Source organism: Procambarus clarkii, chromosome 23, assembly GCF_040958095.1.
Source record: "Procambarus clarkii isolate CNS0578487 chromosome 23, FALCON_Pclarkii_2.0, whole genome shotgun sequence".
Classification (NCBI taxonomy): Eukaryota; Metazoa; Arthropoda; class Malacostraca; order Decapoda; family Cambaridae; genus Procambarus; species Procambarus clarkii.
In genome coordinates this window covers 31,859,043-31,883,576 of record NC_091172.1, presented here as the reverse complement: position 1 = coordinate 31,883,576, position 24,534 = coordinate 31,859,043, and the positions used below count along the sequence as shown (strand labels likewise).

Below are 24,534 nucleotides of genomic sequence, written 5' to 3'. Positions count from 1 at the left end.
TTGTGTTGTGTTGTGCAGTGGCCAGGTGTTCCTCATCAGTACCAGGGCTGCATGCGTTTAGGGGCTTCCTTTCCTTAAGCGCCCTGTGAGTACTGCCCCTGCATGACAGGGTTATCTTCCCTGGGGCGTTCGGGAACCATTTCCTGAGAGGTTCTTGCTGCTCGGCATTTGCCTCGCCCTTGGGGCCAGCTGGGGCTTGGGGCCCTTTTTTGGTCTTGGGTAGGGACTGGTATTGTGCTGGTTAGGGTGTCAAGGTGTTGCGCGACCTGCCACCTAAGCGGCGACCGGTTCCTGTTGCCTCTGGAGACGGTGTACTTTTGCAGGGTTTTTCTTTTGTTTTTATTTTCATTTGCCTGGTGGGGGTCTGCCCAGTGTGGCTATAGTTCTACTGGTAGTGTTTGGCGGCCCTCTGCTAGGCCCCCGTGATTGTACACGTCTCAGGGGTTTTCAGTGTTGTCCTCTACCCCCTTGTTAGTTTTGGGTTTTAACCGGTTAGCAACACCTTGTCCGGGCTTCCCGTAGTTGTTACCCTACGGGCCCTGGAAAACCCTGTCGGGGCTCGGTGGACCACTGAATGTCTTCCGGGTTCCAACCTGTCTTGTACGGGTTCGTTGGTTGCTGTGCCCTTGTCTCCGGGTAACAGTCACCACTTTTACCTCCGTCATGTTGCCTGTTGGGTCACTGACACCTTGACCCGGAGTTTTGTGAGATATATTCTCTGCTTGTCCTCCAGTACTCTTCTGATGTTATTACTGTTCAGAGTACAGGCGGCATCCGCGTTGCAAGCTAGGTTAGGTTGCTGCAACATGCTAGGTTGGTTTCCCACTCGGATGCCCCGGGGCCACCCTGTTTTGGTTAGGTGCTGTTCGCCCCTTTCCCTCCCTGTTCCTGGCTCTGGACCGTCTGCGGGTTTCGGGGTCGGGGCGGGGTTTAGTTGGGGCCGAGACTCAGGCAGTTTCGGGGGCTGCCCCATTCGGGTTGGGGACGGAGGTTTTTCGAGCCTGTTCCTCCTGCCAAGGCTTCTGGGTCTTACCAGCGGCCCTTTCTGGATGCCTTTCCCATGGACTCTTGCTTTTCTTTAAGGGCGGAGGGCTTGGAGGACGGCTCTGCCCCGGGGCATCTGATGCGGTTTCTCGGTGCTATGGGGGATGCCTGCTAGCAGTTCTGGGGCTGTTTGCCCCTGCCTGGGTTTTCTGCTTCTGGGCGGAGTTTTTCACCCATCCAGTCTGCTTGCTTCCCACTTTTGCTGGTGTGTTTTCGTATCTTTTGCATCAATCATGGCCCCCCTGTTCTGGTGGCCATTTTCTTCTGCCGGTGGCCATCAGGGCGGCGTTGCGGTTTGTTTACACGTGCCTGGATGTGCGAGCGAGCTTCTTGGGTGAGTTTTTTCACCTCTTTCAGGGGGTTTATTCTCCTGTTGTCATTTTTTTGCTTTTCTGGTGTTTTCTGCTCGTCTTCTGTTCCTCTGGGAACGTTTGGGTGTTGATTTTTACACTGGGTTTTCCGTTTTGTCTGTTTTGGGTCTGGGCCCTAGGCTTTGGGCTAAGTGTCCCTGTCTGTTTATGTCCCTCGGTTTTCGGTCTGTTTTGGCCGTTTCCCTGGGGGTTCTGTCCGGGGGCTGTGCTTTGCCTTTCTGTGGTGTATCTCCGCCGGCAAATGTTGTGGTTTGGGCTCCCTTGGGTTCGATTCCGGGTTCCTTTGGGTTGTTTGGTTTTGTTTTGGAGGTTTCTTCCTCTTGGGCCCCATTTTTGGGTTCAGGGGGCTTTGTTTCCTCGTGTGTGACCCAGTTCTGCCTTCTGGGGTTCCGGGGTCTTCCTGGCTAGGCTGATCTTTTTGGGTCTTGGCACGTGTTGTGATCATGCCGGGGCTTTGGGTTTTGTTGTCGAGGTGGGCCTTTTGATGCAGTTTTGTACCTTCTTCACCTGGCCGGCGTGGTACTCTCTGCCCACTGATCGGCGGCTTGTATTTTTTTCACGTGTATGTGTGTGTGTACACATGTACATGTACATGTGTATACTGTGTGTGCATGTGTGTGTGTGTGTGTGCGCACATGTGTGTATGTGCATGTGCATACCCACGTGTGTGTAATACACCTTATGTGTGTGTATTTATATTTATATCATTTTTCTTTCGGAAGGGGCTTTGTTCCCTTCGCTGTTGATGGGGTGCTGGGGGAGCAGCTTGCTCTGTTGACTCTCACTTGGTCCCGCAGTTAGTGGGCGTTTTTGGTCGTCTTCCGGCCTCTGGTGGCGGCGGACGGCTTCTTCCCCTTTGGGGAGTTCGGGGCTGGCGGGGTGGGCTTCTTCCCCTGCGCTTCATCATGTCATCTTAGTGGGTGCGTTGGACGTTGTCGATCCACCCCATCCTTCTGGGGTTTCCGTTTGCTCTATGCAGACACGGGCCTGGTGGATCTGCGGTTCTTCTGGACTTGTTCAGTCTGCGCCCTGGATTCTATGCCCTCATCGGAAGACTGTTGTCTCCGGTCCGGCTTCTGTTGGGGCCGGGTGCTTGGATGGTGGCCCTAGACCTCCAGGTCACTTCTTGGCACATTCCTCTACAGGTTTCCAGGACTGGCACAGTTGGTGATGGGGATTCAGGCTTGCCACTTTTGTTGCCTTCCCTAGTTTGTAACTGGCACTAGGTGTATTTACGCATCTTTATCGGATCTTGGTGCCCTGTCTGGGTCTTGGGCCGCTCCTTGTCTTTCCCTCCAGAAGTGTTACTGCAGCTGTGGTCCCGCCTTTGGCTGTTTATGAGGGGGTCTCGGGTTGCTCAGTGGATGCTCGAGCGGTTGTGCGCGAGTCTGAACTTCGACGTGCTGGTCTGCCCGCAGGGTCGCGTTTGGCTTCGGCATCTGTTTGGTTCCTTCGGAGACTCCCCTTCCGCCTTTCTTGCAGTTGTTGGGTTCGTCCTCCAGGGATCTTGTGTTGGTACTGCGTCACCAGCTTCCTCTTTGGGGTTTTTGGGGTTCTGTGCCTTGGCACCTCCCCGAGACTTCGCTCGATGTGTTCACGGACGGGTCATCTCTCGGCTGGGGCTTTGTGACCAGTGCTCACCAGGTCGGCCGGGGATGGTGAGGTCTGTCTGTCTGTCGGGCTTACAGCACGGTTCAGGAGTTCGTGGCTGTCTGATTTGCGTTTCAAAGGGTTCAGGTCACTCGGTGCTCTACCATCCAGCTCCATTCGGACTGTTCTCTGGAGGTTCTTTGCCGGAACCACAGGGTTTCTCTTAGGTGTTTGACCTTTGGGGTTGGTCCCTACGAGTGGCTCATTGCTTTGGACATCTTCGCATCGGCGTGGTCTAGGCGTTGCCCATTCTATGTGGTGCCCTTACCCGCCTGCGAGGTATTCATGGTGGATGCCTTTCGGCAGGACTGGTCGAGGTGGGGGTTCCTCGTCTCCCGGTCCAGCTGTTGCTTCAGGTTCTGGCTCGGTTGGAGTTCATTCCCAAGGCGAATAGTCTTCATGGTCCTTTGGTGGCCGGCCCAGCTTTATTTTCAGACGCTGCTTGATAGGTGTCCGAACCCGGGGTGTTTTCCCGCGGCTCTGCCTCTTTCGGCAGGTCGGACCGGTCCTGTATGTGACTGGTTCAGTCTTCTCCTCGGTTCTTCGTGTCTGGTATTTTGACATGGGTATCACCATCTCTATGGTGATCAGGTGACTTCGTTGATGGTGTCCCACCTTCTAGCTTCGTCTCGGCGACAGTATGAGGTTCCTGGTGTTTCTATGCACCTTTTTCTTGCTCTTCGTAGGTTGTCTTCTCATTCGCATCTGTTTGTCTTGTCCTTTCTTGTGTTTTCAGGACTACAGTTATTTGATGTTTCTTACTATTGTCTCGTTTTGTGCGGTGCTGGCGGAGCCGTTCCGGCTTGCGTTTCGAGTGGACATCACATCTGCCCCGTTTTGTATGCTTTCTTGTGTTTCGTTTTACCTCCGGCCTGCTCATGCGTCGCCTGAGCCGTCCTGGTCCTTGATCGGGGTGCCTCTTCTCAGTTTGTTGTAGCCCCTTCGGTTCAAGTTTGGTTTTCATAGCCCATATTTTGTTCGCATGGGCTTCTTCGGATCAGGTCGGGGAGCTTCCGGCTCTACCGGTGCAGAGATTTCTGCTCTTTGGTACTGGTGGTAGGTTTGTACGTTTGCAGCCTTTCTCAGTCCTTCTGGCAATGGTCGAGACGGCTGCTTTCCGGAGGGGTCCTTGGATTATTGATACTTTATTGGTTCAGCCGGGGGTGTGTCCTGTGTTGTCCAGTTGTGCTTCTTTGCCGTTACCTGCGTACTGTGTATAAGGATGCACTTTGGATTCATCCGATTCCCCTTGTTCCCTGTTTCAGGGCTCGGGTCTCCCAGGTCGTTCACAGAGTTTTTAAGTTTTCCAGCCTGCAGTCTATCCTTGCACCCATGCTGTTCGGATGTTTGCAACTTTCGCTGCTGTGTTGGTGACGTCTAGGGGTCATTTCGGGCGCAAGGATTTAAGGGTTGCACAGGTTCCTGGCCGCCCGTTCTTTGTGCGTGTGTCTGCTCCTGTGCGTTCTTGTTGCCTTGGGTCGCAGGTTGCAGCCTGTTGTCTCGGCTTCACATTGTGGAGTTTGTGGCGGCCGCCTTCCGGGTCAGCCCTTTCTTTTCCTTCTCTTTAGGTATGAAGCTCCATGGAGCCGTAGGGGCTCCCCACAGAATACCAGCGTTGCATGTAATGAAACGCCATTTTCTGGGTGAGCCCTGGAGGCTCCCTGGCAACCCTCCCTCCCACCCGTCGGCGGTTTTTTCACATGGTTGAAGCTTAGCTTCCAAACTGATGCTAGGCAGCCGGCGTGGTGAAGTCCGGGGCTCTCCCCTGCCCCTCTCGGGGAGGGAAGAGCTGCGCGGACGATCGGTGCGGAAGTAAAGTGTGATGTTTGCTTGTTTCCTTGGGATTGTAGGGAATTAATACCTCTCTGTTCAGTTTTATGTTTTAGTTTTTTACCATGTAGGGTTTGTTTGGTTATGCCTACTTTTCTGGGTGCCTAACCCCGGTCGATGGCAGATAAGTAAAAACCCCAACCATAAAGGGGTTTTCCAGGGCCATTGCTCCCTTAAACCTCTCTGAAGGGGCTAGGTTCTGGTGCTGGTTCCTGGTAGGTCTGAACTCCTTAGCTAATGTCCCGGTCTAATATAACATACATTAGCCCGATAAGCTCCAGGGAACCGTAGGGGCTCACCCAGAAAAATGCGTTTCATTACATTCAACACTGGTTTTTTAATTATAATTAAATTATATATGACCGAGTTTACACATATTATAACAAAGTTTACGTGCATATATCTGTTATTTAATTAATTTTTACAAGTTCGCTGACAACACAGTACTTCTGGAGAATCTTAAAACTATCATATATATCATGTTATATTACTGTTAAGTTCTGTTTTGCCTATATTAATGCAGTACTTGTGATATTTATAGTCAGAGTGAAGGTTTATGCAGTATATTATCAATCTGAGTTAATTTATTATTTTTGTCATATTAACACTTTTTAGTAGAATTAAGTATTTTACAGAATTTTTATTCATAGCCAGTTTTATTTATTTTTCCATCTGTGAATACTTTTCAGATTGGATTTGTGGGTCCAGCATGTTCTGATACGGTGGAGCCAATTGCTGGTGTTTCAAAGTACTTTAATGTGCCAATCATCTCATATGGCGCTGAAGGAGCCATATTTTCAGATAAAGATCATTATCCATACTTCTTCAGAACCATTCCAGAAAACAGGATTTTTCGGTAATTATTATATAATTATCTGGTATAACTGTTCCTGTTTTGCACAAGCAATAATATACATGATACACATGGGTCAAAAATCTAAATAGGTAAGAATTGGTCAAAACTGTCAGTGGCCACCCAGATGTTCAGTAGCATGTATAGTGGGAATCACTGAACATTTTGATATGATATTTATGTACAGGATAGTATTGTATCACTATGTTTTGGTGATGTTTTCAATTGATTTCAAGCCATAGCTATACTTTTATGGGTGTCAATGCCACCTGGCTAAGATATGGATACAGTATACAGTACTAATTAAGTGCTCCATTTTTCTGCTGTTGTTTCTCAGAACGTCTTTGTTAAATATTCATAAAGTATTTAATTGCATATTATTCAGTTTTGGGCTATGTATGCTCTAACTTTGTTCCTCTGTTACTTAAAAACAAAACAAAGATACAGGATACCTGAGCTCTTGATGAATTACACAATACAGTAGATGAGAACTAGCCATGGGTAGTCAGTACAAGGGTTTTGAGTAATTCATTTGTTTCAGGGATGTTTATATATGCTGGGAACTGTAGGAAGAGAATGATACTTACACTTCATGAAATGAAATTGTATTGTATGTTATTTTCAGACATGTTTACACCAAGTATTTTGCTCATGAGCGATGGAAGAGAATAGCTTCACTTACTGAAAATGGACAGAGGTATTCTGAGTATCTCACCCTGCTTCGTGACTTGTTGCAGGTCAGTTGCTGGATGATAGACATTTTTATCAATTATTCCATATTTTGTTTTATTCTTTAAGTTTATTATTTGAATAATTTTTGTGTCATTTGGAGTGACAGTCTTGTCATATTTCACAAAATGTACATAATTGGTTTAATTTGGTGTGGTTGCTGAATTGTATTAAACAGATCATAACTGTTGGAAGTCTGAGGAAATGGTTAAAAACTGCTATTTGAGCATTTAAATAGGTCTTTTTCAATCTCTTTCTCTTTATTAATTTATTCAGCTGTTCAACACTCTTAACCTAATTTCTTGGGCTAGGGTATTTTATACATTTGTTATTCTACTCTTTATCTATGTCTTCTTTTCCACAAATGTTGAGGTGAATGAAGTGCACATTTTATCTGCTTATCTCATTCATGTACATGTTCAACTAATACCCAATAAGTTGAGTGAGTAGACTTTTCACAAAACTATAGTACATCACAATATTCCCAGTACATAAAAAAACTGATGCTCTCTCACATCTTTTATTCAGTGTCAACCAGTGCACATAACATTCACATTCTTCTCACTTTTCATCAGAGTATTTGCCACATTCACCCTCTGTTCTTTGATTTACCCCCTCCTTATCAAGTTGAAACTGTTGTCATGTATCTTCATTAGTCTTTCCTCTAGTGCTCATTTCTCCTACCATCTTAAAACCTTTTCCATTTTTTTTCCCAGAAACTTTATCAATGCACATAATTGAATCATTTTATTCCTAATTCACCTCAAATACATTTTGTAGTTTAAAAGTTATTATACTCCAATGCTGTCAGTCATTACAAGAGAACCTGTCAGTAAAGAGCTTTCACACTCATCAGTGTTTCTGAGGATCCAGCCCCCTAGAGCTTATTTTTCATTAGTAGGGTCATGATCCCCTAAGGTAAGGTAATTATCAGGAGAAAGCACTTAGCAATTACAACTATATATCACTTGAAAGGGATAAGGGTAAGGATTTAGGATGGGATGGGGGAAAGGAATGACGTCCAACCACTTGGACGGTCGGGGATTGAATGTCGATCTGCATGAAGCGAGACTGTCACTCTACCTCATGATCTGATCCCCTATGGATCATTCACTTTTGTATCCACAATATTCTCTCCAGTTCAAGATATGATGTGAAATTTCTTGGAAGCTTGTTCCAATAAATAATTAAGAAGATATGATCTCATAACTATATTCAGAATAACATTTCCGGCACCTTCACTGAGTCAAATTAAAATTTCCACTGAACAAAACTTATTAAAACTCAACACTGACATATTTTAAGATTTTCTATGACATTTTCTTATTAACCGTATCAAAAAGAACATTTACAAGGGTCAATACAATATGCAGGACCTCACTAACAAAAATTAAAATTATCCATATATTTTTCAAATGAGACCCATCCACCAAATAGTAACACAAATAGTAACTCAGTTGACTCAGATCGGTGCACGGCACACTGCAATGAGCCATTCAAGTCAGCTGTGGGAGAATCTTGAGAGAGACCATCCTCTCACTGAATGTAAGAACAAGTTTACATTGTACTGTATCAGTAATTGTATTCATTTTTTGTTTATAGGGACTACTGTACTAGTTTAATAATTAATGGCTGTTTTTTTCTGTTGCATGTTCAGGATAGTGGCATCGAACTGGAAACGCTGAAGTATCCCCAGGAGAGGACTACACCTGATATGAGTCAGTACCTCAACGACCTGAAGAATAAAAATTATTACATCATCATTGGAGACTTCTACCAAGATGTTGCTCGTGAGGTTATATGCGATGCTTTCCACCTGAAAATGACTGGTTATGAGGTAATGTGTTGATACATTCAAATTTCAGTTGATATCATTTCTGAAGATTTAAGGAGTGGTTCTGTTTTGAGCATTTGAATATTATACATGCTTGTTAATATGTACATTTTTTGTCATTAGTAGTAAATAATATTTGGTGTTCAATTGAACATTTTGCAGCTTTGAATTATACAATTATTTATATGCAAAATGCAAGATTTTTAATTTAAAACATGTTTACATTCAATGTACAGAATGTAGTGTACATACAGTTTATTGAATTTTATTTTTGGTTAAGTTAAATGAGTTAATTTATCTTTAGTTATGTGTATCAATAATGCTGCAATTGAAAGTTTAAAGAGTTTCATGTGGTCACACTGGATGTGATCACGACGGATGTGGTCACGACGGATGTGGTCATACTGTAAGTGGTCACACTGGATGTGATCACGACGGATGTGGTCACGACGGATGTGGTCATACTGTATGTGGTCACACTGGATGTGATCACGACGGATGTGGTCACGACGGATGTGGTCATACTGTATGTGGTCACACTGGATGTGATCATGACGGATGTGGTCATGCTGGTTGTGGTCATATTGTATGTGGTCACACTGTATGTGGTCACACTGGATGTGATCACGACAGATGTGGTCATACTGTATGTGGTCACACTGGATGTGGTCTCACTGGATGTGGTCGCGACGGATGTGGTCACAACGGATGTGATCACGACGGATGTGATCATGACGGATGTGGTCATACTGTATGTGGTCACACTGGATGTGGTCACACTGGATGTGGTCATGTTGGATGTGGTCACACTGGATGTGGTCATGCTGGATGTGGTCACACTGGATGTGGTCATGCTGGATGTGGTCACACTGGATGTGGTCACACTGGATGTGGTCATGCTGGATGTGGTCACACTGGATGTGGTCATGCTGGATGTGGTCACACTGGATGTGGTCACATTGGATGTGGTCATGCTGGATGTGGTCACACTGGATGTGGTCATGCTGGATGTGGTCACACTGGATGTGGTCACATTGGATGTGGTCATGCTGGATGTGGTCACACTGGATGTGGTCATGCTGGATGTGGTCACACTGGATGTGGTCACACTGGATGTGGTCATGCTGGATGTGGTCACACTGGATGTGGTCATGCTGGATGTGGTCACACTGGATGTGGTCACACTGGATGTGGTCATGCTGGATGTGGTCACACTGGATGTGGTCATGCTGGATGTGGTCACACTGGATGTGGTCACACTGGATGTGGTCATGCTGGATGTGGTCACACTGGATGTGGTCATGCTGGATGTGGTCACACTGGATGTGGTCACACTGGATGTGGTCATGCTGGATGTGGTCACACTGGATGTGGTCACACTGGATGTGGTCATGCTGCACGATGTCTTAATAGTAATTATTATATAAATGTTGTGTTGTTTCAGGGTTACCTATGGTTCCTGCCACATTGGTACTCAGCAGGCTGGTATGACACAGACCATATTCCAACATACAACAAGTGCACTACAGCAGAGATGCACCGAGCTCTTCAAGGGCACATGTCCCTCTCCTACAAGTACTTTGCTGAAGATGACGACATTATGCAGGAAGGAATAACAGTGAAGGAATGGAGGAAACTATACAGCGAGGTTAGGGAGCCCCTTTGTGATACAATTTGTAACTGACGTTTGGTAGGATTTCATCGAATTTGTACTGTATATGGTAGCTATGTTTTGTCATAGATTTAGGCAAGTGGTTATCTTGAGATTATCTAGAGATGATTTCGGGGCTTTAGTGTCCCCGCGGGCCGGTCCTCAACCAGGCCTCCACCCCCAGGAAGCAGCCCGTGACAGCTGACTAACACCTAGGTACCTATTTACTGCTAGGTAACAGGGGCATAGGGTGAATGAAACTCTGCCCATTGTTTCTCGCCGGCGCCCGGGATCGAACCCATGACCACAGGATCACAAGTCCAGCGTGCTGTCCGCTCGGCCAACCGGCTCCCTTTGAAAGTGAAATTGATATTTGTCAGCAGATAGTTCCTATTCTTGCATTTTTACTGTGCTTTGTTTATTACAGTGCACATAGTACAGTATAGTCCTTTCAAAATACTCCCTTCAAGCTCACGCACCACCCACCCACCTACCCATTAATACACATGCATTACCCAACCACCTATCCACCAATCCACATGCCAGCCACCTACCCACCAATACATCCACCAACCAACCACCTACCCACCAATCCACATATGGCAGATAATGCCTTACTCATTTCACAATAGAGTACAGTACCTTGTTTTTGCAATGCTAATACTTTATTGTTTTAATATTTTAGCTGATTAGCTACCACTTGACTTTTTCGCATTGCATACTCATCATGATTTAGTCAGTAGTGCATATGCCTACAGAGTCTAGGGATGTAAGTTCCATCTTATAGCCTAAATATTCTTTTTATAGTAAATTATGTATTACAACGTATTACTTTGGTATTATTTATCTTTTCTTGACTTAAGATGAGCCTTAACCCTTAAGCTGCTAACAGGTCCTGAGGAAATTTACACCCCTGTGTGCAAGAAAAAAAATCTAAAAAATTATTTTGTCTTCTAAAAATGTTAATTTGTGTTCCCTGAGCACAGGAAAAATAAAAAATAAATAGTAGGTAACACATTTTAGGCACAATAGGCTGAGGAAGTCTGGCAAAATGTGGGCGTTGACAGAGCGGTCGTCAGAGACGGTCATTGTCACCCGAGCTGACAGGTGGGAGTTATTACCTGATTATTTCAATGTCTCTGATTGATTTTTTCTTATTTTTTTGCAGTAATATTATTCAATAGTGTGATTGATTTATATAATAAAATGTGTGAATCATCACTAGACTCAAAAGTATGGTGTTCATATTAGTGGTTCAATTATTACATTCATAAAACAATAAACAAATAGTTTTGCAGTTATTACACTATATACAGACATTATATAAAAGTATCTACTTGTTTTGTTCACCACAACTGTACAAATAAGCTGATATAGTTAGTTCAGGAACTAAGAGACATCGCTACACTCACAGTCAGCTGGCGGCTGCCTCTCTCACTCATTCAAGGTCAGGCGCATTAAATTTCTCCCCAACAATACTGTTTGGGGTGTTATTAAACTATATACACACATTATATACATAAGTATCTACATGTTGTATGCACCATAACTGTACACCTAAACTTGTAGGGTGCATAGTGGCCACCTTCTACACAGCTAGACAAATCATGCAGACGACGCCACCTCAGTCACCCAAATGGCTCCTCCCAACATAATCCTTTTACTGTTATTACACTAATACACACATTATATATAAGTATCTACATTTATGTTCACCATAGAGAACCACTGAGCTGGTAAGGTGAATGCAAACAATAACAGGTGGCCACACAGTCAGTAAACGACACTATATCCCTCCCTCCCACAGCATTACTACTCCCACACAGCGCTAATTATCACAACAATCCTATTATCACAATCCTGGTCATTTTTATTACAGTCAGGAGTCATATGTAATATTGTCATCGCTAAATAATAGCAGTTACATATTTATTTTTACATTTTTAGGCAATGCTGTGGTCATAAGCTGAACTGTTAGCTAATGCTGCATTCGCCAGCCTTGGTTGCTCCAACAGTACTGTGGCTCTCATACCAGAGAATATTGCCCACAATTTTTTTTTAAACATGGCATCTGTTTACAAGAGCCCTGAGGAAGCTGATGTGAACCCCGTGTAGTCGCTGGCTATTTGAATCGTGCCTGGCACCCTATGGCGTATATATACACCATGCGCACCGTGGGACATGTTACTCATGGCGTATATATGTATATGCCATGCGCAGTTTAAGGGTTAATGATATTAACTTGACTCAATTAAATTACAGAGAATCAATAAAACCATCAAAACGAAAGCATCAGAATCTGACTATGCTGGGTTTACATATGATGCTGTCTGGACCTATGCACTGGCTTTGGATAAACTCTTCAAAGAGGATCAGTCTTATTCTGCTGACCTTAGAGCACCAAATACTACTCAGTAAGTCATATAATCTCACTATAATCTCTTGGTTATATTACATTACATTATATATTTTCAATAACTTGATTATATACCTTCATATACACAGCATAAACAATTTGTAGTTTTTAGCAAATAATATTATTAATCATAATTTAATATAGTTTGCATCTTTGAAAAACAGCTCATTTTCTTTTTAATTTAGTCGTCAATTCAGCAATTATATAAAAAATAAACATCATTTGTATGTTTTAGTAATGTGTTTTCTGAGCTGTCACGGTTGGTTGTTCACCAAGGGATGAAACCACTGTGTCATAGTTTGTATTAATGAGCATCAGGTTGTGCAACGTTGAGGCACAGTCCAGCAGGGTTATTTTTTAAATATCCATATAGGATCAAATGAGGTGTAAGGCAAGCACTGAAGAGAATCTCATTCCATCCCAGAATGACTGCCAGAGATACGTTCATGAAGACTTAGCATGCTACTAAACTTTCTCTTGGCATCATAAATGGCTGCCAGATGAGGACTCAAAGTCCAATGAAATGGTGCTCATATGCTTTAATAAGGGGCAGAGGACTTGGTAGCCAGTTCTAGGACAATTTGTGATATCTGTTGTGCCTCCATTGTGGTGGTCAATATAGCAAGATACTAGAGAATTGGTAAAAATTTGTATGATGCAGCATGCAGGGATTATGTGCTGAGTTATAGACCCCAAAAGACATTTCTTAAGTCTCGTGTTTTTTTGCTGTTGGCTTTTGGGTTCATGGTAGGTTTCACCCTTCCCTGTGTGATGTGTCAGATTTTCGTGTCTTCTCCGGTTGAAAGAATGTATCAAGCAAGGTCCCACAAGGGTGTGTATGGTATTTCTACCTGGTGGTGGACAGCAGGGCTCGCTAAGAAAGCAGATGAGCAGTTAGTGAGCTTTCATTTGATAGTAGAGCTTGTGGTCTTTATGAATTGTCATTCTTGGTTGGACTAAACTTTTCTCCAGTGACTCCTTAGCACCTTATATAACTGCAGGGATGCTTGAAAAAATTCCTGAATGTTGTCATACTGAACTGCTGATAATCCTGACTATAACATAGTGGATCAACTGGATGGCTATGCTCAATAAAAGTGCTTTTCATATTAATTTTTCTACTTTTTTTTCAGAGCATTCATGAAGCAAATATCATCATTATCTTTCAATGGAGTGTCTGGGAACATCAACTTTTTGTCTGGCTCCTCCAGAGTAACAGATATAATTGTGTGGCAGTTTCAAGAGAATCAGTATGTAGAAGTTGGACGATTTCATCCTGGTCCTTTGGCATCTGATGAGGGAGAGTAAGTGTTTTCATACTCCATTTATTAATTATATGTGTGTTAAAGATATAAGAAAGTAATGTATACCCCCATGGAGAAAGTAATGTATTCCCATGGAGGAAAGTAATGTATAGCCATGGACCATGGAGAAAGTAATGTATTCCCATGGAGAAAGTAATGTATTCCCATAGAGAAAGTAATGTATAGCCATGGAGAAAGTAATATGTTCCCATGGAGAAAGTAATGTATTCCCATAGAGAAAGTAATGTATACCCATGGAGAAAGTAATGTATTCCCATGGAAAAAGTAATGGATTCTCATGGAGAAAGTAATGTAAACCTATGGAGAAAGTAATGTGAACCTATGGAGAAAGTAATGTAAACCTATGGAGAAAGTAATGTATACCCATGGAGAAATGGTAGGCAACTGGCATGGGACAATACATGTGTATGTTTACACAGGTTAAATTAGGATTTAGGAAAATTATTCCAGAATTAGGAAAGGCAGTGGCGTTGCTGTGCTGTTGAAAGAACACCTAAAGGTAAATGAAATAATGATTGCCAATCCACGAGAAGTTGACATAATAGCACTAGAGATCTGCAATCAGGATGATAAACTAACAATCATAAATGCATATAGTCCACCACCATGCAACACATGGTCAAAGGAGGAGCTGGATAATAAACGAGAGGATGTTATAACAATAATGAGAGAAATTATAGCGAGAGCTGATAAAGATACCATAGATCACGACTGTTGGTAGTTGGTGACTTGAACTTGAAATCCATGGACTGGGAGGCATATGAAGCTAGAACAGAGAATTTTTGGACTTGTAGATTCATAAACCTCATCCTGGAAACATTCATGTTTCAACATGTTAAACAAGCTACGAGGAGGAGGGAAGGGGATGTTCCCTCCATGCTGGATTTGATATTTACCAGGAAACAGGAAGAGATATTTGACATTCAGTACCTCCCTCCCTTGGGTAAAAGTGACCCATGTCTTTTTGAGAATAAAGTATGCAATGTGTTATAATCTGGAAGAAAATGAGGTTGAAGCAGTTGAAAAGCCTGATTTCAGGAGAGGTCATTATGGGGAACTCAGACATTTCTTTAGGGTATTTGACTGGAAAAACTTGCTGTTAGAACATGAAGTAAATGAGATGTATGTTAAGTTTTGTGAAATATATGATAAAGGGACAAAAAAATTTATACCACACCAGAGATGCAGAACTAAGAAACAGGATTGGTTCGACAGAAATTGTGAGAGGGCCAGAGACCAAAAGACAAAAATAAAATCAATATAGGAAGAGGCCAAACCCCCAAACATACCAGCGATACAAAGATGCAAGAAACAACTACACGACAGTGAGGAGAGAGGCAGAAAGAAATTTTGAAAAAGGGATTGTGGACAAATGTAAAACAGAACCAGGTCTATTCTATAAATTCATAAACAACAAACTGCAGGTAAAGGATAATATTCAGAGATTGAAAATGGGAAATAGATTCATGGAAAATGAAAAGGAAATGTGTGAAACATTAAACGAAAAGTTCTAAAGTGTGTTTGTACAAAATGAAATCTTCAGGGAACCAGACATAATAAGAATACCAGAGAACAACATAGAGCGCATAGAGGTGTCTAGAGACGAAGTGGAAAAATGCTCAAGGAGGTAAGTGAGAACAAAGCAGTTGGTCCAGATGGAGTTTCACCATGGGTTCTGAGAGAATGTGCTCCTGAGCTCAGCATTCCACTTCAACTGATTTTTTCAGGCATCCCTGTGCACAGGAGTTATAGCTGATGTGTGGAAAAAGGCTAACATAGTTCCAATCTGCAAAAGTGGCAGCAGGGAAGACCCCCTCAATTATAGACCTGTATCATTGACAAGTGTAATAGTCAAAATATTGGAAAAAATAATTAAAACTAAATGGGTAGAACACCTGGAGAAAAACGATATAATATTAGACAGAGAGTATGGTTTTCGAGTTGGAAGATCCTATGTAATGAATTTACTCAGTTTCTATGATTGAGCCACAGAGATTTTACAAGAAAGAGATGGTTGGGTTGACTGCATCTATTTGGACATAAAAAAGGCTTTTGACAAAGTTCCACATAAGAGGTTGCTCTGGAAACTGGAACATGTTGACCAGACCACACACTAGAAGGACTAGACCACGTTATTGTGACTCATCGCCTGCAACTGGAGCATATTGGAGGGGTGACAGGTAAGCTTCTATTATGGATGAAAAATTTCCTAATTGATAGAAAAATGAGGGCCGTAATCAGAGGCAATGTATCGGATTGGAGGAATGTCACAAGTGGAGTACCACAGGGTTCAGTTCTTGCACCGGTAATGTTCATTGTCTACATAAACGATCTACCAGATGGAATACAGAATTATATGAACATGTTTGCTGATGATGCTAAGATAATAGGAAGGATTAGAAACCTAGATGATTGTGATGCCCTTCAAGAAAACCTGGACAAAATAAGTATATGGAGCACCACTTGGCAAATGGAATTTAATGTGAATAAATGCCATATTATGGAATGTGGAATTGGAGAACATAGACCCAACACAACCTATAAATTATGTGAGAAATCTTTAAAGAATTCTGACAAAGAAAGGAATCTAGGGGTGGGTCTAGATAGAAGGACAAATGCCATGTTATAGAATGTGGAATTGGAGAACATAGACCCCACACAACCTATAAATTATGTGAGAAATCTTTAAAGAATTCTGACAAAAAAGGGATCTAAGAGGGTGGTTCTAGATAGAAAACTGTCACCTGAGAACCACATTAAGAACATTGTGCAAGGAGTCTATGCTACACTTTCTAACTTCAAAATTGCTTTCAAATACAGTGGTACCTCGGGTTACGAATGTCCCTGTTTACGAACTTTTTGGGTTACAAGCCTGATTTGTTTGGAAAATTTGAATCAGGATACGAACTTTGCATCAGGATACGAGTTTGTTGATATACGTATGGCCAACCTAGCGCATGGTGGCACGGCGTTCGCGCCTCAGTTTACCAGTGCCTCGCGCCCAGTGACTATCCCGCTGAATTCTTCACAAGATTTTACAGTTTTTTGTTGGAGTTTTGGCCATTTGAACATAAAAGTTGTTATTATATATCTCACCATGGGTCCCAAGAAAGCCAGTGGTAAGGATTAAGGCAAAAAATCACATGTGAGAATGACCATAGAGGAAAAACAAGAGATTATTTGTAAGCATGAAAATGGTACTCATGTTGTTGAACTAGCTTGGCAGTACAACAAATCTTCAGGGGAGGAAGATGAGGCAGTAGAGAATGTCCCTTCCTAAGAAAATGTGTGCAGTATGGGAAGGCTGCAAAGTTTTGCTGAAAAGAATCACCCAGAGAAAGCTATAGTAGGGCATTGCATTAATCTTTTCAATGACAATGTGATGCCTCACTACAGACAAATGTTGCAAATAAGGGAAAAAAAAATCTTCAATGGAACATTTCCTTATGAGAAAAGGGAGAAAATCAAGCAGTGAGCCGCAACCAGGACCTAGTGGTATGCAGGCAAAACGTGCCAGAGTGTGCACTCCAGAGAAATCTTCACTGCCTGATGTTATAATGGAAAGGGACTTCCCTTCCAAACAGTAACACCTCTCCTCCTCCCCCTTCCTCATCATCTTCCAAACACCAACAGGAGTCATCAGCAAGGGTAAGTAATAGTGTCGAGTGTCACTAAGTAATGAGTGTAAGTAATAGTGTCGAAATAACTTGAACATACTTTTGTAGTAAAGATTTGGGTGAATTAGGTATAAAATTTACTTTGAAGTAAAGTTTTTGGTGACTCAGGAAAAGATTAATTCATTTCCCATTATTTCTTATGGGGAAATTCGCTTCGGTTTATGAATTTTTGGGGTATAAACCATCTCCAGGAATGGATTAAATTCTTAAACTGAGGTACTCCTGTACATGGATGAAGAAATACTTAAGAAATTGTTCACGACTTTTGTTAGACCATAGCTGGAATATGCAGCAGTTGTATGGTGCCCAGATCTTAAGAAGCACATCAATAAACTGGAAAAGGTGCAAAGACATGCCACTAAGTAACTCCCAGAACTGAAGGACAAGAGCTACGAGGAGAGGTTAGAGGCATTAAACATGCAAAAACTAGAAGATAGAAGAAAAAGAGGCAATATGATCACTACGTACAAAATAATAACAGGCCTCGATAAAATTGATAGGGAAGAATTCCTGAGACCCGGAACTTAAAGAACAAGAGGTCATTAGATTTAAACTAATGAAACAAAGCTGCTGGAGAAATATAAGAAAATTCACTTTTGTAAACAGAGTGGTAGACATTTGGAACAAGTTAGGTGAGAAGGTGGTGGAGGCCAAAACTGTCAGTAATTTCAAAGCGTTATATGACAAAGCGTGCTGGGAGACGGGACACCACGAGCGTAGCTCTCATCCTGTAAGTACATTTAGGTAAGTACAGGAAAACATTCAAGTCCATTAAATTTAGGGGAAATAGACCACTAGTACATCTTTGTTCCTATCAGATCTGAGACCCTTGGTCCATGAGAAGAAAGTGCAAGGAGCTTTTTCAGGGGATCTTGGTTCCAGGCTCATTGAAATAACAAAGAGACCCTAAAGCAGCTAGTTTTCTTTTCCAGTGCCTCAAAGTAGCAATCTAGAAACGAAATGCCTGCTCCAAGGTGTTCAAAGAAATCTACAGCTTCTGAGAATCACATCTTTGTTGGTGATCCTATTTTGTAATGCTAATAAATTTTGTATTGCTGTATTTTTGTAACAATAATGAAGTGTTAGGTTTTCTCAAATTAGCATGACTTACTCTTCTTAGACTTTATTAAGGCTAAATGTATTATATTTGACTATTTGTCTTGAAGTGAAAGTGATACAGCAATATGTAATAGAAAGGCAGTGAGTAAAGCCAACGTGCATAGTGTGGATAGTGCAGTGTGTGAGAGTGGTGCAAGCAGAAGCACGAGGAGATGAAAAAGTCAGTGGTAGGCTTGTTGCTTGTGGAAAAAGCCTAAGAATTTCATTTCAATACAAAATTCCTGAGCAGTTTTTATATACCATTGGATGGCTAAAAAGCTTTAATCACCACTGCTGAATTATCTGCATTAAAATACTTGGTAAAAGGCACTTAGCTGCTGCTACTAGTGCAGAAGATTATTTAAATAAATTAGAGGAAATGGCAGAGGACAAGAATTTATTGTGTGAGCAAATTTATAATGCAGATGAGACAGGTGTGTGCTGACGTATGTTAACAATTGGTAGTATGGCTCATCAGGTGAAAATGATTCCACTGTTGGTTATAAGTAAAATAAGCACAGTGTATGTGTGTTGTGCTGTGCAGATACAAATTGCTTGTGATTGGAATAATAACAAATTTAGGTCTTTAGAAGGTACTACGAAAATGAATGGATGTCGAGTAATATTTGGTGAATGGTTTAAGGAGAACTTTGTTCCCAAGGTAATATTATCACCAAGGTAATGGGTGATAATGTCTTGGGTGGTAACTCTTACCACCCAAGACAACTTCATTGATCCAATTCATGGATCAGTGAGGACCCACAGCCTCGGAGAAGAGAATAAAAGGTATTCAGAGAAGACCTTACAGATTCTCTCTGAACACTTGTTGAGCATTTTCTTCTCCTACCACCTCTACGTTTCTATTATTTTATACAATATGATTTATTTATTTATTTCATTAGATTGTGTTACAATTTATAAATACTGTAAATTTTGTATAGGTTGGTTGTAAATGAAGAATTTTTCAAATGGCCAACTGGAAGAGCACCAGTTGACGGCAGCAGATGTGCAATACAAGGTTTCAGCGAGTTTGTGCACCTGGAATGTGCATACGCCTTAATTGTCCTGTGCACGCTGTGCTTTGGGGGGCTCATCCTCTTGCTCATCATCTGCTTTTGCATCTTTAAGAGAAGGTTAGTTTATGCCTTCTCTTTTATTTTTCAGATGTGATCCTAGTAAATTGATTTATATTCAATGTAATGTTTGCAGGTCTTCTAACAAAGAATAATAGTAGTTTATATAGAATGGAGTAGAACCTCATCTATTTGATTATGCAAGTACGTATTCTAATCCACATAACTGTTAATTCATTCCAGGAACATAGTCCACCTGTGACTTGTATTATTGTAAATCTATTCTATTTTGCTATAATGTGTAAATAGAAAAATTGAATGGGAAAAATTAGGAAATACTTAAACATTCAGCTAGAGAAGAATTGGATGTATGGCCCAGAATACTCACACTCATTTACCACCTTCACTTGTTGTACTCGCCTAATTGTGCCTGCGGGGGTTGAGCTTCAGCTCTTTGGTCTTTGGTGTGTATGACCCAGTATACTTATGTTCACCCACCACCTCCACTTGGTGTAATTACCCTAATGTAGTTACAGAATGAGAGCTATGCTCATGGTGTCCCATCATCCCCATAATCTTTATCATATTACACTTTGAAACTAATGATGGTTTTGGCATCCACCATTTTCTTCTCATTTTGGTTAGGTTAGTTGATTATTTTGGAGTAGGTACAGTGACTCTGAGTGTGTAATATACAATTATTATTGGTTTTATTGCATTACCCACTTAATACATACAGTGTTAAAATCATAACTGAATTGTATTTCCAAACCTAAGATATAAAGCTAAGGGTGTATAGAAGCGATTCTTCTAATGTCTGCAAAAAGACTATTCTATAAGGCTTCAGAAACCTTTCCCCATGAATAAGGATAGATTATTTACATCAGTGGCTTCAAGAGATGGGGTGTGTGAACTTGCAGGACATGACTTAATAGAGGGTCATTAGGATCTGACTCATCCACAAGACAATGGCGAGTGACTGGAGAAATGCTACATGTAACTGGTCAACTTAATTTGACAACCACAGGTGAAACAACTGAAGGTGAAGTCATGAGACATACACACACAGTGTTTCAAACAATAAATGTACTGCCATAGCAAATACGATTTATGAGTTCACTGCCCTGTGAGCTCAATGTTTCTTAGGAAAAACACAATGCTCTTAAGTGAATCTAGTCATGAGATTGCCCAACCGTTTGGGAACAAATAAAGAAAGAATATGATTTAGCTTGGAGCAAGGGACTGGGTGCTGGCTTAACCCTTAAACTGCCCATGGCGTATATATACGCCATGAGTAACATGTTCCATGGTGCGCATGGCGTATATATATGCCATAGGGTGCCAGGGACGATTCAAATGGCCCGCGGTTACACGGGGTTCACATTAGCTTCCTCAGGGCTCTTGTAAATATATACGCCATGAGTAACATGTTCCATGGTGCGCATGGCGTATATATATGCCATAGGGTGCCAGGGACGATTCAAATGGCCCGCGGTTACACGGGGTTCACATTAGCTTCCTCAGGGCTCTTGTAAACAGATGCCATTTTTAACAAAAATCAAGGGCAATATTCTCAGGTGTGAGAGCGACAGTACTGTGGAAGTAACCAAGGCTGGCGCATGCAGCATGAGCGAACAGCATTGCTGTTCAGCTTGTGACCACAGCATCGCCGAAAAATGTCAAAATAAATATATAATTGCTATTATTTAGCGATGATAATATTACAGATGACCTCTGACTGTGATAAAAATAACCAGGGTTGAGATAATAGCAGGATTGTTGTAATAATTAGCGCTGTGGGTGGAGTGATGCTGAGGGATAGAGGGAGATTGCATCGTTTACTGACTGTGTGGTCACCTGTTATTGTCTGCATTCACCATACCAGCTCAGTGGTTCTCTATGGTGAACACAAATGTAGATACTTATATATAATGTGTATATTAGTGTAATAACAGCAAAAAGATTATGCTGGGAGGAGCCATTTGGGTGACGGAGGCGATTCGAATCTGCATGATTCGTCTGGCTGTGTAGAGGGTGGCCACTATGCTCATTGGGCACTCTACAAGCTTAGGTGTACAGTTATGGTGCATACAGCATGTAGATACTTATATATATTGTGTATATAGTGTAATAACACTGCAAACAGTATTGTTGGGGGAAAAAGTTTAGTGCGTGTGACCTTGAATGAGTGAGGGAGCCGCCAGCTGACTGTGTGTATAGCGACAACTCTTAGTGCCTGAACTAACTATATCAGCTTAGTTGTACAGTTGGTACAGTTGTGGTGAACAAAACATATATATAATGTCTGTATATAGTGTAATAACACCACAAGCGGTATTGTTGGGGGAGAAAATTTAGTGCGTGTGACCTTGAATGAGTGAGGGAGCCACCAGCTGACTGTGTGTAGCAACGACTCTTAGTGTCTAAACTAACTATATCAGCTTAGTTGTATAGTTGTGGTGAACAAAATTTGTAGATTCTTATATATAATGCCTGTATATTGTGAATAAAATATAAAACAGGATGGTGGGAGGAGAATGTGGGCGAGTGAGGCGTTGTTGAGGGAGTGGCAATGAGTGGCTGGCTGTGTGTCGCGGTCATGCCTCATTGCTTTTTTACTCTCAATACCATCTTAGTGGTTCATTATGGTGAACAAAACATGCAGATACTTAAATATAACATGTGTGTATAGAGTGTAATAGCAGCAAAACTATTTGTTTATTGTTTTATGAACATAATAATTGAATCACTTACTTACTTTTGAGTATAGCGATTATTCACCACTTTTATTATATAAATATATTACAATACACACTATTGAATAATATTACCTCAAAAAAACTAAGAAAAAATCAATCAGAGACATTGAAATAATTAGGTGATAATATCTTTGTGGTAACTCCCACCTGTCAGGGGTGACACTGACTGGCTCTAACGACCACTCTGTCAACGCCCACTTTCTGTGGGGAGCCCCTACGGCTCCCTGGAGCTTATCGGGCTAATATATGTTATATTCGACCGGGACATTAGCTAAGGAGTTCAGACCTACCAGGGACCAGAGCTCCTGTGCATTCTTGTTGCCTTGGGTCGCAGGTTGTGACCTGTTGTCTCGGCTGTGCGTTGCAGAGTTTGTGGAGGCAGCCTCCCAGGTTAGCCCTTTCTTTTCCTTTTCTTTGGGTATGAAGCTCCAGGGAGCCGTAGGGGCTCCCACAGAAAACCAGCGTTGAATGTAATGAAACGCCATTTTCTGGGTGAGCCCCGGAGGCTCCCTGGCAACCTTCCCTCCCACCGATCGGCGTTTTTTTCGCGTTGGTTGAAGCTTAGCTTCCGAACTGAAGCTTGGCAGCCGGCGCGGTAGGTCCGGGGCTCCCCCCTCCCCCTCTCGGGGCGGGGAGGGCTGCACGGACGATCGGCGCAGCAGTAAAGTGTGATGTTTGCTTGTTTCCTTGTTTCCTTGTGATTGTAGGGAGTTTCTACCTCTCTGTTCGGTTTTTGTTTTAGTTTTTTACCATAGCAGTAAATAGGTACCTGGGAGTTAGTCAGCTGTCATGGGCTGCTTCCTGGGGGTGGAGGCCTGGTCTAGGACCGGGCCGCGGGGACACTAAAAAAAGCCCCGAAATCATCTCAAGATAACCTCAAGATGTGGGGTTTGTTTTGTTATGCCTACCTTTCTGGGTGCCTAACCCCGGTTGATGGCAGATAAGGAAAACCCCAACCACAAAGGGGTTTTCCAGGGCCATTGCTCCCTGAAACCTCTCTGAAGGGGGCCAGGTTCTGGCGCTGGTCCCTGGTAGGTCTGAACTCCTTAGCTAATGTCCCGGTATAATATAACATACATTAGCCTGATAAACTCCAGGGAGCCTCTGGGGCTCCCCCAGAAAATGGCGTTTCATTACATTCAACGCTGGTTTTTTATATCATATTTCCTTTTGGGCTGATACCTACCCAATCCATGAAAATGGGAAATGGGGTAATGATAATTAATTAAAATCAAAATCAAACAGAATCTCCATTTTTCATTGCAAAAAAAAAAAACATTCTGTTCCACAGGTATGAAAAAAAATTGGAACAGATTCAGGAATTCTGGCGGCGCCGACCTTTGTTTGAAATATTTGATGGATGGGAGATTCCAAGAGACAAAGTTGTCATCAATCGCAAGCTCGGTGAAGGGGCCTTTGGGACAGTATATGGAGGAGAATGCTTGTTTGATGCTCAGGGATGGGTAAGTAAATGCTGATTTTGTTTATGCTGATTAAAATTAATGAACACAGGTATGATAAGATGCAAATACTGTACTAGGTATTTATGTAGATAAAGACTATATTTAGATAGATGTGTGCAACAATGATAAATAAACACTGATCTAAGTATGCGGAAAAACCACATGTGAAAAATATAAAAGATAGATGTATTTGTAATACCGTATCTGTATGTTTATGCATATGCATTGAATCTGATTCTCTTTCTGCCAAGTTGTTTGGAATTCAAAATTTTTCCCTTCTCTTCTGGGGGGAGCCCCATCAGTTTCCCGGAGCTATCCAGGCTGATATTGCTAATGTCAGACTTTGTCATCAGTCATGTGTATGGAGTTCTGTGGGCCTACCGGGGAGCACGAGCCAGAACCTGGCCCCCTCAGAGAGGCACGAAAAGCAATGGTTTACAGAAACCCCCATGTGGTTGGAAGCGTTCTATGTCTGCCATCGACCGGGTCAGGCACCCTGAAAGGTAAGCATCCCAAAACAAACCCCTATTCTGGTTAAGAAATTGCTAATGAGAGCCGAACTAGTGGACAGAACTCCCAAAATAAAAACAAACTAACGAGCATGACGTCACCACATTGCCGCGCCACTGTCTGCGCAGCTCCCCCCTCCCCGGGAGGGGGAAGGAGGAGCCCCAGACCCCTTGTGTCGGCAACCCTAGACCTCAGTTCTGAGGCTGATGCGCTAGGCAGAAGTCGTGTTCTCTGGCTCCGATCTTGGTCTC

The 24,534-nt window shown here is 42.4% G+C and overlaps 1 protein-coding gene across 1 annotated transcript in view; it reads left to right on the top strand.

Annotated features, from left to right (window-relative positions):
• The window catches only part of LOC123763973 (uncharacterized), a 298,070-nt gene that overhangs the window by 212,536 nt on the left and 61,000 nt on the right, over window positions 1-24,534 (top strand). Inside the window, exons 13-20 of the mRNA XM_069330107.1 lie at window positions 5,585-5,751; window positions 6,374-6,485; window positions 8,135-8,314; window positions 9,756-9,959; window positions 12,225-12,376; window positions 13,512-13,682; window positions 19,420-19,611; window positions 23,602-23,773. Coding sequence (XP_069186208.1) covers window positions 5,585-5,751; window positions 6,374-6,485; window positions 8,135-8,314; window positions 9,756-9,959; window positions 12,225-12,376; window positions 13,512-13,682; window positions 19,420-19,611; window positions 23,602-23,773 — 1,350 coding nt within the window. The remainder of the gene's footprint in view (window positions 1-5,584; window positions 5,752-6,373; window positions 6,486-8,134; window positions 8,315-9,755; window positions 9,960-12,224; window positions 12,377-13,511; window positions 13,683-19,419; window positions 19,612-23,601; window positions 23,774-24,534) is intronic.